At 51.9% G+C, this 11,589-nt stretch overlaps 1 protein-coding gene across 4 annotated transcripts in view; it reads left to right on the forward strand.

The window, feature by feature from the left end:
• Window positions 1-11,589, forward strand: part of GAS8 (growth arrest specific 8) — a 26,929-nt gene that overhangs the window by 5,202 nt on the left and 10,138 nt on the right. The window contains exons 3-8 of one of the 4 annotated variants that reach the window (XM_017513987.2): window positions 2,655-2,852; window positions 5,326-5,532; window positions 9,059-9,113; window positions 9,795-10,000; window positions 10,608-10,775; window positions 11,143-11,229. In XM_017513987.2, the coding sequence (XP_017369476.1) occupies window positions 2,655-2,852; window positions 5,326-5,532; window positions 9,059-9,113; window positions 9,795-10,000; window positions 10,608-10,775; window positions 11,143-11,229 (921 nt within the window). Of the gene's footprint in view, window positions 1-2,532; window positions 2,853-5,325; window positions 5,533-6,495; window positions 6,514-6,841; window positions 7,000-9,058; window positions 9,114-9,794; window positions 10,001-10,607; window positions 10,776-11,142; window positions 11,230-11,589 lie in introns of those variants that run through there. The other 3 variants (XM_017513988.2, XM_037733260.1, XM_017513990.2) reach the window with 3 other exon arrangements.

Consider the following 11,589-nt stretch of genomic DNA (forward strand, 5'->3'; position numbering starts at 1 on the left):
ACGCAGGGTCAGGTGGGCGGAGCCGGCTGTGGCCCAGTCCCGGGGTGGGTGGGCGCCACGCAGGGTCAGGTGGGCGGAGCCGGCTGTGGCCCAGTTCCGGGGTGGGTGGGTGCCACGCAGGGTCAGGTGGGCAGAGCCGGCTGTGGCCCAGTCCCGGGGTGGGTGGGTGCCACGCAGGGTCAGGTGAGCCAAGTCGGCTGTGGCCTAGTCCCGGGGTGGGCGCCACGCAGGGTTCCTGTGTGAACCTCTCACGTGGCTGTACCATTTGTCCATCTCACTATGTGGATCTACTCTTTTGTGCAAGCCAGGACAAGCACTCCAGCCTGGTCCATAATTCTCATCAGCTGCAAAGCTTTCACGTGGACTGTGTGTTTTCAAAAAGGCAACAGAGCCCATTGTAGAACGTTTTGATAGGGCAGTAGGAATTTGGAAGGACAAGTTTTTCTGATTTAAAAGCTATTTTTAATTTTGAGTATTCTCTTTCAATCTACCCTTTTTTGCAACTGTTGTGTAGAGACTTGTCATAGCACACACACGTAGCATTCACCTTTATTTTATTCACAATTAAACATTATCTCAAAAAGGAAGATTTTAAAAGAAAGGTGAGTTACTTAAAATCACATCTCAGCCTGATTGATCATCATTGTTTTTGATATAAGTCCCATCAGGGCTGCCTTTTTCTTCTTGGCTATGCTTATTTTGGGGAGGAGGTGATGTTTCTATAGTTTCTTTGTAGGAGTTATTTCAAGTCCATTCTTCATTTGGATACAGTTAAGGGCTACAGAACATAATTATGTAATTACAGTTTTACCTAAGAGGCTCCTGAAACCTGCAGGCCTTGGCGAGCACAGTGCAGCCTCTGGCCTCTGCCCTGATGGATGACTGCCCCATGAGCCTCTGACATGAGTGCTGTGTCAGCTCATGTGTTATTGTAATAATTGTTACCTTCTTTTGATAGTATTAAGATAAAAAATAAATATGAAGGAGACTTACGCAAGAGTCATATGACCTGAAGTTGGAGCTGGGCAGAGGTCCTTGAACCATGCTAAAGAATGGCCGTGTTTTACATGCAGGGAAAGCATGAGCAGTTCAAGCCGGGGGCTGAGCGAAGAGGTGATGGGGTGAGGTTTGTGTTCAGAAAAGGTGTCTGGAGCTGCTGGGTGGAGAGTGGATTGAACGTTGCCTTGTCCTAGCACGTGAGCTGCTGCCGCCTCCCTGTTTACTTCCCCTCCCTGTGGAGACAGGCCTTGTGTGGCAGTGGCTGTATAGCCCACTGGGCAGAGCCTTGCACTGCACATGGCACACGGAGCCACAGACTCAGAAGACTTCCTTAGGGTCCAGGCAGAGGGTAGGGCTGGAGGTGACCTGGACACGCCTGGCTGGAGGGGCCTGGGGCTGTGCCCAGAAAATAACTGATTCTTAAGGGAAATGGGCTCCCCAGAAAGCTGGAAGCCTGTCCTACATTTTTTTTAACCTATTTGCAGATTTGCAGTTGAACCCTCTTGAGGGTGAGGAATCTGCTGGTCTTGTATATTTTTTGCTTAACATTGTACCTTTAAAGGTAATTTTTTTTTTCATTTAACATTATATGAATTTGTTTAAATGTTGCTACCTCATTTGTATATTTGTTTTTTGGGTAATGTGATATTTCTCCCAGTTGATATACTCTTAAGTTTTCAACCATTGCAGTATTCATTTATTTATGTTTTCAGACAGGGCCCTGCTCTGTCACCCAGGGTGGAGTGCAGTGGTGCGATCACGGCTCACTGCAGCCTCGAGCTCCCAAGTTCAAGTGATCGTCCTCCCAAAGTGTTCCCAGTAGCTGTGACTATAGGCCCGTGCCACCACTCCTGGCTAATTTTTATTTTTCTGTTTTGTAGAGATGGGGTTTTGCCATATTGCCTAGGCTGGTAAACTCTCAGGCTCAAAAGATCCTCCCGATTTGGCCTCCCAAAATGCTGGGAGCCACCATGCCTGGCTGTTTATTTTTTGAGACAGAATCTCAGTCTGTCACCCAGGCTCGAGTGTAGTGGCTTTATCATGACTAACTTCAGCCTCAGCCTCCTGGGCTTCAGTGACTCTCCCACCTCAGCTTTCCCAGTAGCTGAGACTACAGGCGTGTGCCATGACATCTGGCTAATTAAAAAAAATTTTTTTTGCAGAGATGGGGTCTTGCTATGTTGCCCAAGTTGGCTTAAACTCCTGGGCTCAAGGGATCCTTCCGCCTCGGCCTCCCAAAGTGCTGGGATTGCAGGCGAGAGCCGCGACCTCTAGCCCATTCCCTGTTTACATTGGTCTCAGATTGTTTCCTCTTTAACATTTTTGCTCTTGTAATAATGGTGTCGGTAATATCTTTCAGCAACAAGCTCTTATATTTCTTTTAAGAAATTTCTTAGGTATAAATTCTCAGAAATGGATGAAAGGATATAGTTATTTTATGTTATTGGCCAAATGGAAGAGAATTCTGCCACTTGTTGAATGTATTCTGTCTCTGGAGCTTCCTAGCTTTACATCTTAACTTTTTATGTTCAGCTGTTTAATTTTAGGTGAAAATGGGTCCACCCTCTTTCTTCCTTGCCCTTCTCCGGCCACCTGCCCCTCTGCTATGCACGGGCTCCTGCCCAGTGCTCACCTGACCCACTGCACCTGGCCAGGTGGAGGAGCATGTGGGCCGTATCCGGGAGGAGCTGGACCGTGAGCGGGAGGAGCGCAACTACTTCCAGCTGGAGCGGGACAAAATCCACACCTTCTGGGAGATCACCCGGAGGCAGCTGGAGGAGAAGAAGGCCGAGCTCAGGAACAAAGATCGGGAGATGGAAGAGGCCGAGGAGAGGCACCAGGTGGAGATCAAGGTGAGTGGGGCCAGCCTGCCCGTGCCCACCTGGTCACCACACAGCCACAGAGGAGCTGGGCCCCCTGAGGGTGAGGGTGGGACGCTGTCTGTTCTCAGCTTTGGGAGTCACAGCCCTAAAGACGTTTTTTATAAAAGAGGCCGAGGGAGAGACACTTCATCTCTCCAGTGTCAGGAGAGACCCTGCAGGTCCTGAGGTTTAACATGCAGCCTCCACAACGTGGAAGGAGCATGGGCCCTGGGGGCAGGCTGGTCTGTTTGCAACTCAGCTCTGCCCCTCAGCACCCCGTGAGCTGGGGATGCACCTCACCTCCCAGCCTTGGTGTCTGACTCTGCCTCAAGTGTGCAGGTTTGCTTAAGTGAACAGGCATCTGTAGCTGTGTGCAGGTGAGGAGTCATGCAAGGGAGCAGGTGGATGCAAGTGAGCAGGTGTGTGCAGGTGAGGAGGTGTGTGCAGGTGAGGAGGTGGGTACAGGTGAGTAGATGGTGCAGGCGGGCAGGTGTGTGCAAGTGAGGAGCTGTGTGCAGGTGAGGAGGTGTGTGAAGGTGAGGATGTGTGTGCAGGTGAGGAGGCATGGGTAGGTGAGCAGGTGGATGCAAGTGAGCAGGTAGATGCAAGTGAGCAGGTGTGTGCAGATGAGGAGGTGTGTGCAGGTGAGGAGGTGGGTACAGGTGAGGAGGTGGGTACAGGTGAGCAGATGGTGCAGGTGAGCAGGTGGATGCAAGTGAGCAGGTGTGTGCAGGTGAGGAGGTGTGTGCAGGTGAGGAAGTGTGGGTAGGTGAGTAGATGGTGCAGGTGGTTAGATGGTGCAGGTAAGCAGGTGGATGCAAGTGGGCAGGTGTGTGCAGGTGAGGAGGTATGGGCAGGTGAGCAGATGGCACAGGTAATACAAGTGAGGAGGTGATGCAGGTCAGCAGGTGGGGCAGGTATGTGCAGATGAGGTGTGAGCGGGTGGGTGCAGGTAAGCAGGTGGGTGCAAGTGACCAGGTGCATACAGATGTGTACAGGTGGGTAGGTGGGTACAAGTGACCATGTGTGTACAGGTGTGTGCGGGTGAGGAAGCATGAAAGTGAGCAGTTGGTGCAGACGAACAAGAGGGTGCAAGTGACCAGGTATGTACAGGTGAGCAGGTGTGGTTCGGTGAGCAGGTGGGTGCAAGTGAGCAGGTGGGTGCAAGTGAGCAGGTGGTTGCAAGTGACCAGGTGTGTACAGGTGAGGTGTGGTGCAGGTGAACAGGTGTGTACAGGTGAGGAGGAGGTATGATATAGGTGAGCAGGTGGGTGCAGATGAGCCAGTGTGTGTAGGTGAGGAGGTGTGGTGCAGGTGAGTACGTGTGTACAGGTGAGGAGGTGTGGTGCAGGTGAGCAGGGGTACAGGTGAGCTGGTGTGCAGGTGAGCAGGTATATGGGTGAGGTGTGTAGGTGAGCAGGTGTGTAGGTGAGCACGGGTGTTGCACGTAAGGAGGTGTGTAGGTGAGCAGCTGTGGTGTAGGTGAGCAGGTGTGCAGGTGAGCAAGTGTACAGGTGAGCAGGTGTGTAGGTGAGCAGGGGTGTTGCACGTAAGGAGGTGTGTCGGTGAGCATCTGTGGTGTAGGTGAGCAGGTGTGATGCAGGTGAGCAGGTGTATGGGTGAGCATCTATGGTGTAGGTGAGCAGTTGTACTGTAGGTGAGCAGGTGTGCAGGTGAGGAGGTGTATAGGTGAACAACTGTGGTGTAGGTGAGCAGGTGTGGTGCAGGTGAGCAGGTGTGTAGGTGAGCAACTGTGGTACAGATAAGCAGGTGTGTAGGTGAGCAGCTGTGGTGCAGGTGAGGTGTGCAGGTGAGCAGGTGTGGTGCAGGTAAGCAGGTGTGTAGGTGAGCAGGTGTGCAGGTGAGAAGGTATGTAGGTGAGCAGCTGTGGTGCAGGTGAGGAGGTATGGTGTAGGTGAGCAGGTGTGCATGTGAGGAGGTATGTAGGTGAATAGCTGTGGTGTAGGTGAGTAGGTGTGGTGCAGGTGAGGAGGTATGGTGTAGGTGAGCAGGTGTGATGCAGGTGAGCAGGTATACGGGTGAGCAGGTGTGGTGCAGATGAGGTGTGGTGCACGTGAGGAGGTATGGTGTAGGTGAGCAGGTGTGGTGCATGTGAGGAGGTATGGTGTAGGTGAGCAGGTGTGGTGCATGTGAGGAGGTATGTAGGTGAGTGGCTGTGGTGCAGGTGAGCAGGTGTGGTGCAGGTGAGCAGGTGTGGTGCAGGTGAGGAGGTATGGCGTAGGAGAGCAGGTGTGGTGCATGTGAGGAGGTGTGTAGGTGAATAGCTGTGGTGTAGGTGAGCAGGTGTGGTGCAGGTGAGGAGGTGTGTAGGTGAGCAGGTGTGTAGGTGAGCAGATGTGCAGGTAAGCAGGTGTGCAGGTAAGCAGGTGTGGTGCAGGTGAGGAGGTGTGTAGGTGAGTAGCTGTGGTGCAGGTGAGCAGGTGGTACTCTCATTGCCCTGCAGGTGTACAAGCAGAAAGTGAAGCACCTGCTCTATGAGCACCAGAACAACCTGACAGAGATGAAGGCTGAAGGCACGGTGATCATGAAGCTGGCACAGAAGGAGCACCACATGCAGGAGGGTGCGCTGCGCAAGGATATGCGGGCGCTGAAGGTGGAGCTCAAGGAACAGGAGCTGGCCAATGAGGTGGTGGTGAAGAACCTGCGGCTGGTAGGTGTGATGGGGGCACGTGGAGGCTGACAGATTGTTGGGGACGCAAGCCCAGTGCCGCATGAACTCTGGTTTATTCAACAGCAACTGGGAATTCATATTTTTGCCTAAGATCTCCTGCATTTTTTTAGTTTGTTGAAATATATATACAGGTATTGATCAACTTACAACCTATGCAACTTACGACCATTCGACTTTACGACCACAGTTGCTAGCCACGACTGCTCCGCGTCTGGCAGCGCACACGTTGCCCAACTGGGCGTACGACAGTGCGGACCAGCTTCCAGCAGCACTACCATCTCCGCGTGCATATAGCCTACTCAACTTACGACCAAATCGTGTTACGACCGGTCTGTCGGAACCAATCGTGGTCGTAAGTCGAGCACTAGCTGTATATTTTTAAGCGTGTATCCAAACAAACCCCATTTTGGGGCCAAGTGCACAATGCTATCTCAGCCCTGAGGAATAAATTGACATCCCCGAAGAAAAATCCAGCTCAGGGTCTTTGATGTGCTGCTGACACATGATGCCCAGGTACTTTCCTAGAGAATAGTGTCATTGGTGTTTAGTAGAAAGTGAACCAACCATTAAAATGTCCAGTGTGTTGGCCCTTGGGCAGCTGTGGTTTGTCACACAAGCTGTGCTGATTTTTACTTTTGAAGCTGGGAGTTTCCAGGGCACTGTTAAAATTGATTTGTGCGCCTGCTTCAGTGGCTCACACCCATAATCCCAGCACTTGGGAGGGTTAGATGGGAGAACCGGTTGAGGCCAATAGTTGGAGAGTAGCCTGGGTGAAATCATTGAACCCTATCTTGTTTTTTCTCTTTTTTTTTTTTTTATTCCTTTCTTTTTCCCTAGACTGCTCAGCAGGATGAACCCTATCTCTACAGAAAAACAAAACAAAACAAACCCATGGCTGGGTGAGGTAGATCAGGGCTGTAATCCCAGCACTTTGGGAGGCCGAGGCGGGTGGATCATGAGGTCAGGATTTCGAGCCCAGCCTGGCCAGCATGGTCAAACCCTGTCTCTACTAAAAACACAAAAATTAGCTGGGCATGGTGGTGGGTGCCTGTAATCTCACCTACTTGGGAGGCTGAGACAGGAGAATTGCATGAAACCGGAAGGCGGAGGCTGCAGTGAGCCGAGATGGCAGCACTTCACTCCAGCCTGGACGACAGAGCGAGACTCCGTCTCAAATAACAGTACCAACAAACATAAGCGGGTGTGGCGGCAATGCCTATAGTGTCAGCTACTTGGGAGGCTGAGGTGGGAGGATCCCTTGAGTTCAGGAAGTCAAGGCTGTGGTGAGCTAGGATCGTGCCACTGCACTCCAGCCTCGGTGACAGAGTGAGACAAAATGAAAAAGAAAGGAATTTGTTTGCTGAGCGTCCATTAGCTGCTAGGTCCTGATCTGATCTCTGGCAAAGTGCCTGCCTGACCGGGGGTGATGGTCTAGAAAGGCAACAGGTGAGTTGGAAGACAAAATAAATGTGTCAGATAAAACAGAGAATCTGGTGGGGACACATGACACAGAAAGCAAAGTGGGGAGAGGAGGGGTGCAGTTTTGTACAAGTAGGTGACCAGCGGGGAGAGGGGTGGGCCAGTGGGAAGGCCCAGAGGAACAGAAGGAGGACGTTGGGGGGAGAGGGGTCTGTGCTTATTCACCTCGAAAGCTGGGTGAGGACTGGGACTTAGACCTGGGGGAGTCCACTGCACTCTGAGAATGGGTGGAGGAGACGTGTCTGAGGTTAGTCTTCAAAGGTTCTTCCTGGTGCTGGGTAGAGGAGACTTTCTTTCCTTCTCTTTTTTTGGAGACGGAATCTCGCTCTGTCACCCAAGCTGGAGTGCAGTGGTGTGATCATGGCTCACCGCAACCTCTGCCTCCTGGATTCAAGCCATTCTCCCACCTCAGCCTCCCAAGTAGCTGGGATTACACGTACCTGCCATCATGCCCGGCTAATTTTTGTATTTTTGCAGAGATGGGGTTTCACCATGTTGGCCAGGCTGTCTCGAACTCCTGACCTCAGGTGATCCGCCCACCTCGGCCTCCCAGATTCTTGGGATTGTGGGCACGAGCCACTGTGCCTGGTCTCAAGGAACCTAACAAATTTGCCTCATGCCTGGAAGCAGTTCAGCCTCAACTGAATCTGGAAGAAACTTAGTGACTGCTGACTTTGCAGCAAAGCATGAGGGTGCTGGAGTCTTGAACCCTCCAGAATTGTCTGGTCTTAATCCGGGTCCTGGAAGTGGTATTGTTACATAATCAGAGTTCCCTGTTGGATGAAAATACTGCTTTAAAAAAAAAAATCAGTGGCCAGGTGCAGCGGCTCAAGCCTGTAATCCCAGCACTTTGGGAGACCAGGGTGGGTGGATCACAAGGTCAGTAGGTCGAGACCATCCTGGCCAACATGGTGAAACCCTGTCTCTACTAAAAATACAAAAATTTTATTTTCTAGTTTATTTTCTATTTACAGGCACGTGGGGTGGTCCGTGCTTATAATTCCAGCAACTTGGTAGGCTGAGGCAGGAGAATCACTGGAACCTGGGAGGCGGTCACAGTGAGCTGAGATTGCGCCACTGTATTTTCTATTTTCAGGCACGTGGGGTGGCCCGTGCCTGTAATCCCAGCAACTTGGGAGGCTGAGGCAGGAGAATCACTGGAACCTGGGAGGCGGAGGTCACAGTGAGCTGAGATTGCGCCACTGCACTCCAGCCTGGTGACAGAGCGAGACTCTGTCTTGAGGAAAAAAAAATAATTTTTTTATTCAAAATTTTATTATATAATGTTTATTGAAATATATACAAATTATTTGTTTAAAAAAATATATATATTTATTTTTAGAGACGAGGTCTCATTCTGTCTCCCAGGCTGCAGTGCATTGGTACAATTGTAGCTCAGCAGCTTCGAACTCCTGGGCTCAGGCGATCCTTCCACCTTAGCCTCCCAAGTAGCTGGAACTATAGACATGTGCCACCACATACACCCAATCTTTAAATTTTCTGTAGAGGGTCTTGCTGTGTTGCCTAGGCTGCTCTTGAACTCTTGGCCTCAAGTGATCCTCCTGCCTTGGCCTCTGAAGTGCTGGGATTACAGGCATGATTCACCATGCCCAGCCTATTAAAATACTTTTAAAATGCTGGTTTCGGCAACAGTGCAGCAGGTTGGAAGCTGCACACAGGACCTGCAGAGATGCCGCAGCTCTCTGGATGTGGCTGCTGCTCTCCGTGCTGTGGGATGGCTTGGCAAGGGAACGAAGTTGGGTTCAGTGCTCACAGTGTCTGTTCATGTTCTCTCTCAAGCTGAGAGGTGATGTAGTTGAGGAAAGTGAGTTAGGAAATGTGGAGGGCACCAGAACCATGTCATCCTGGGCATATTCCATGAACCTGGAGGAGCGGAGAACCCAGCAACCAGCAGCAGAATGAGGTTTGCTGAGCTGGGTTTTTCATGGCGGCTAGGGTCGGCCTGAAGGGAGTCAGCTTCCTCTGTGTCTGGCTGTCTAGTAATGGCCTCTTTTCCCCTGTGCAGAAACACACTGAGGAGATCACCAAGTTGCGGAATGATTTTGAGAGGCAAGTTCGAGGTCAGTTTCCCCCATGCTCATTGTGTAGGGCAGTGCCAGAGCCCCCATCAGAAAGGAACTTATCTCCAGAGCCTGTGAACTCAGGGAACACAAACTAGATTAAAACAGCCCAAGCATGCAAGGGAAAGAATGTGGGAGTTTCCAAGGTCAGTGGACCCACTCAGAATCCCAGAGCGACTTACTTTCATGTGAGTCTGGGAGCCTGTGATTATCACACACTTTCCCACTCCTAGCTAAAATCAGGAGTTATCAGCAGGTGGTGGTTACTCAGTGCCGTGGGCAGCATTCTTAAAATAGTCTTCTCCATGGTTCCTGGTCTGAGAAGGCTCCCATTTCAGAAGCCTGTCTGGTTTACTAATAAGAGCCTGTAGTCTGTGTCTGGATGGCCACACGGGCCTTGATTACTCTTCCTGGGGTCAGCTGACATTCAGCTGTTGGCGGTCCCAGTGCAGGGAGCGATTAGCAATGCCTGTCACTGGCAAAGGCAGGTGGACGGTGGCATGTGTGCTGAGTAGGAGCCACCCGCAGAAAGCACGAAAGCCCTCTGTTCTCCTGCAGAGCTTGCTTGCAAAGCAGTCCTGACCACAGTGGGCATCTGGGGTCCTGTTTACAGGCTCCCTGTTTGGTAGTCGTAGGGGCACCTTCTTCCTTGCTAAGCTGCTATTTGTTGCTGCCTTTCAGAAATCGAGGCCAAGTATGACAAGAAGATGAAGATGCTGAGGGACGAGCTTGATCTGCGGAGAAAGACCGAGCTGCACGAAGTGGAGGAGAGGAAGAACGGCCAGATCAACACGCTGATGCAGCGCCACGAGGAGGCCTTCACCGACATCAAGAACTACTACAACGACATCACCCTCAACAACCTGGCCCTCATCAACTCCCTCAAGGTGAGGTGCTGCGCATGAGGTGGGGGCGGGGAGATACTCTGCCTGTGCCAGGATGCAGGCTGCAGAGTCCTGGGGATCCGGCCCCCAGCCCTTCTCCCAACACACCCCATTTCATAAGATTGTTTCACAGTGCCCCTCTAGTGTCCTTCATTGAAATTCCTAAATAATGTAACCTGTCTATACGTATTGTTAAAAGCTGTCAGGATAGTTCCTCACCGTAGTGAGAGGGGAGGTAATCAAGTGTAATTGATTTATAAAAGCTTGGTGGAACTGCAGTGGGTAACCCATTGTGGCTGGCGTGGACAGGTGTCCTCATCACTCACATGCTGGCAGTGATAGGATTTTCTACAAGAGGCCACGGCCCTTGGTGGAATCTTGAACAAAGTGTAGTCCCTCCATCTGCGTGGAAGCTGCATTCCCAGAAAACTCAGAATAAGTTGAAACTGCAGAAATACTGTGTTTATCCCTACAACGGGGATCTAAGTGCCAGCGTGCATGTGGCCTCAGGACCTGTTTGTGGGCAGGAGGGCCCCCTGGCTCCCCCTGCAGCCATGGCCCCTTTGGTTCTGCCTGCTGACCCTTCCCGGGCCTGTGCTTGTGCCTGCAGGAGCAAATGGAGGACATGCGGAAGAAGGAAGACCACCTGGAGAAGGAGATGGCAGAGGTGTCTGTGCAGAACAAGCGCCTGGCGGACCCTCTCCAGAAGGCTCGCGAGGAGATGGGTGAGATGCAGAAGCAGCTCGTGAACTACGAGAGGGACAAGCAGATCCTGCTTGTGAGTTTCCTGCTGGAATCATCTCCCTCCTTGGCACCAGCCCCAGCTCAGGAGGAAGGAACATCACGGGGATCCCTGAGGCTCCACGTGGGGCTTGGCCTTCAGGGCAGGAAAGGAGATGGGGAGGCTAGCATTTCTCCTTTCTCAGCCTTGTTTTCTGGGGAAAGTCAAGTCTGGGGGTGTTTTGGAGACAGGCCCTTGTCTTCACCGCATGCTACTGACCTGCCCTGGCGGGGCTCAGCTGCTGGTGTCCTGGAACCTGGTCTTAACGGCGATGGTTTTTGGCTTTGCCATCTCCCAGGAGACTGTTACCTGATGACTGTGAATCTTGAATACTTTGTATCCCTACTCCCTATTTTTTCTACAGTGCACAAAAGCACGTTTAAAAGTCACAGAGAAAGAGCTGAAAGACCTGCAGTGGGAGCACGAAGTGTTAGAGCAGCGGTTCACCAAGGTGAGTGGGCACCAGGCTGGCCCTGCCCCGGCAGTGGGAGTGATGGGTCACGACAGGCCACTGTCTGCCAGCCAGGGACGGGGCTCTCCTTGTTGCCCTGGCTCCTGGAACAGCTTCAGGTGCCTTGACCTTGTTTTTGGGTTCTGAAGCTGTAACTCATCCCATAGCTTCTAAGAGGCAAAAACCTGTGTCGTATTTTGCATGCATATCCTGCAGGAGGCCTGGGGTCTCGTGGGAGCAGATCACATATGACTCACATGTGTGTCCTGCAGGAGGCCTGGGGTCTCATGGGAGCGGATCACACATGACTCACAGGCGTGTCCTGCAGGAGGCCTGGGGTCTCGTGGGAGCGGATCACAC

This window comes from Cebus imitator, unplaced genomic scaffold (genome assembly GCF_001604975.1).
Source record: "Cebus imitator isolate Cc_AM_T3 unplaced genomic scaffold, Cebus_imitator-1.0 Scaffold509, whole genome shotgun sequence".
Classification (NCBI taxonomy): domain Eukaryota; kingdom Metazoa; phylum Chordata; class Mammalia; order Primates; family Cebidae; genus Cebus; species Cebus imitator.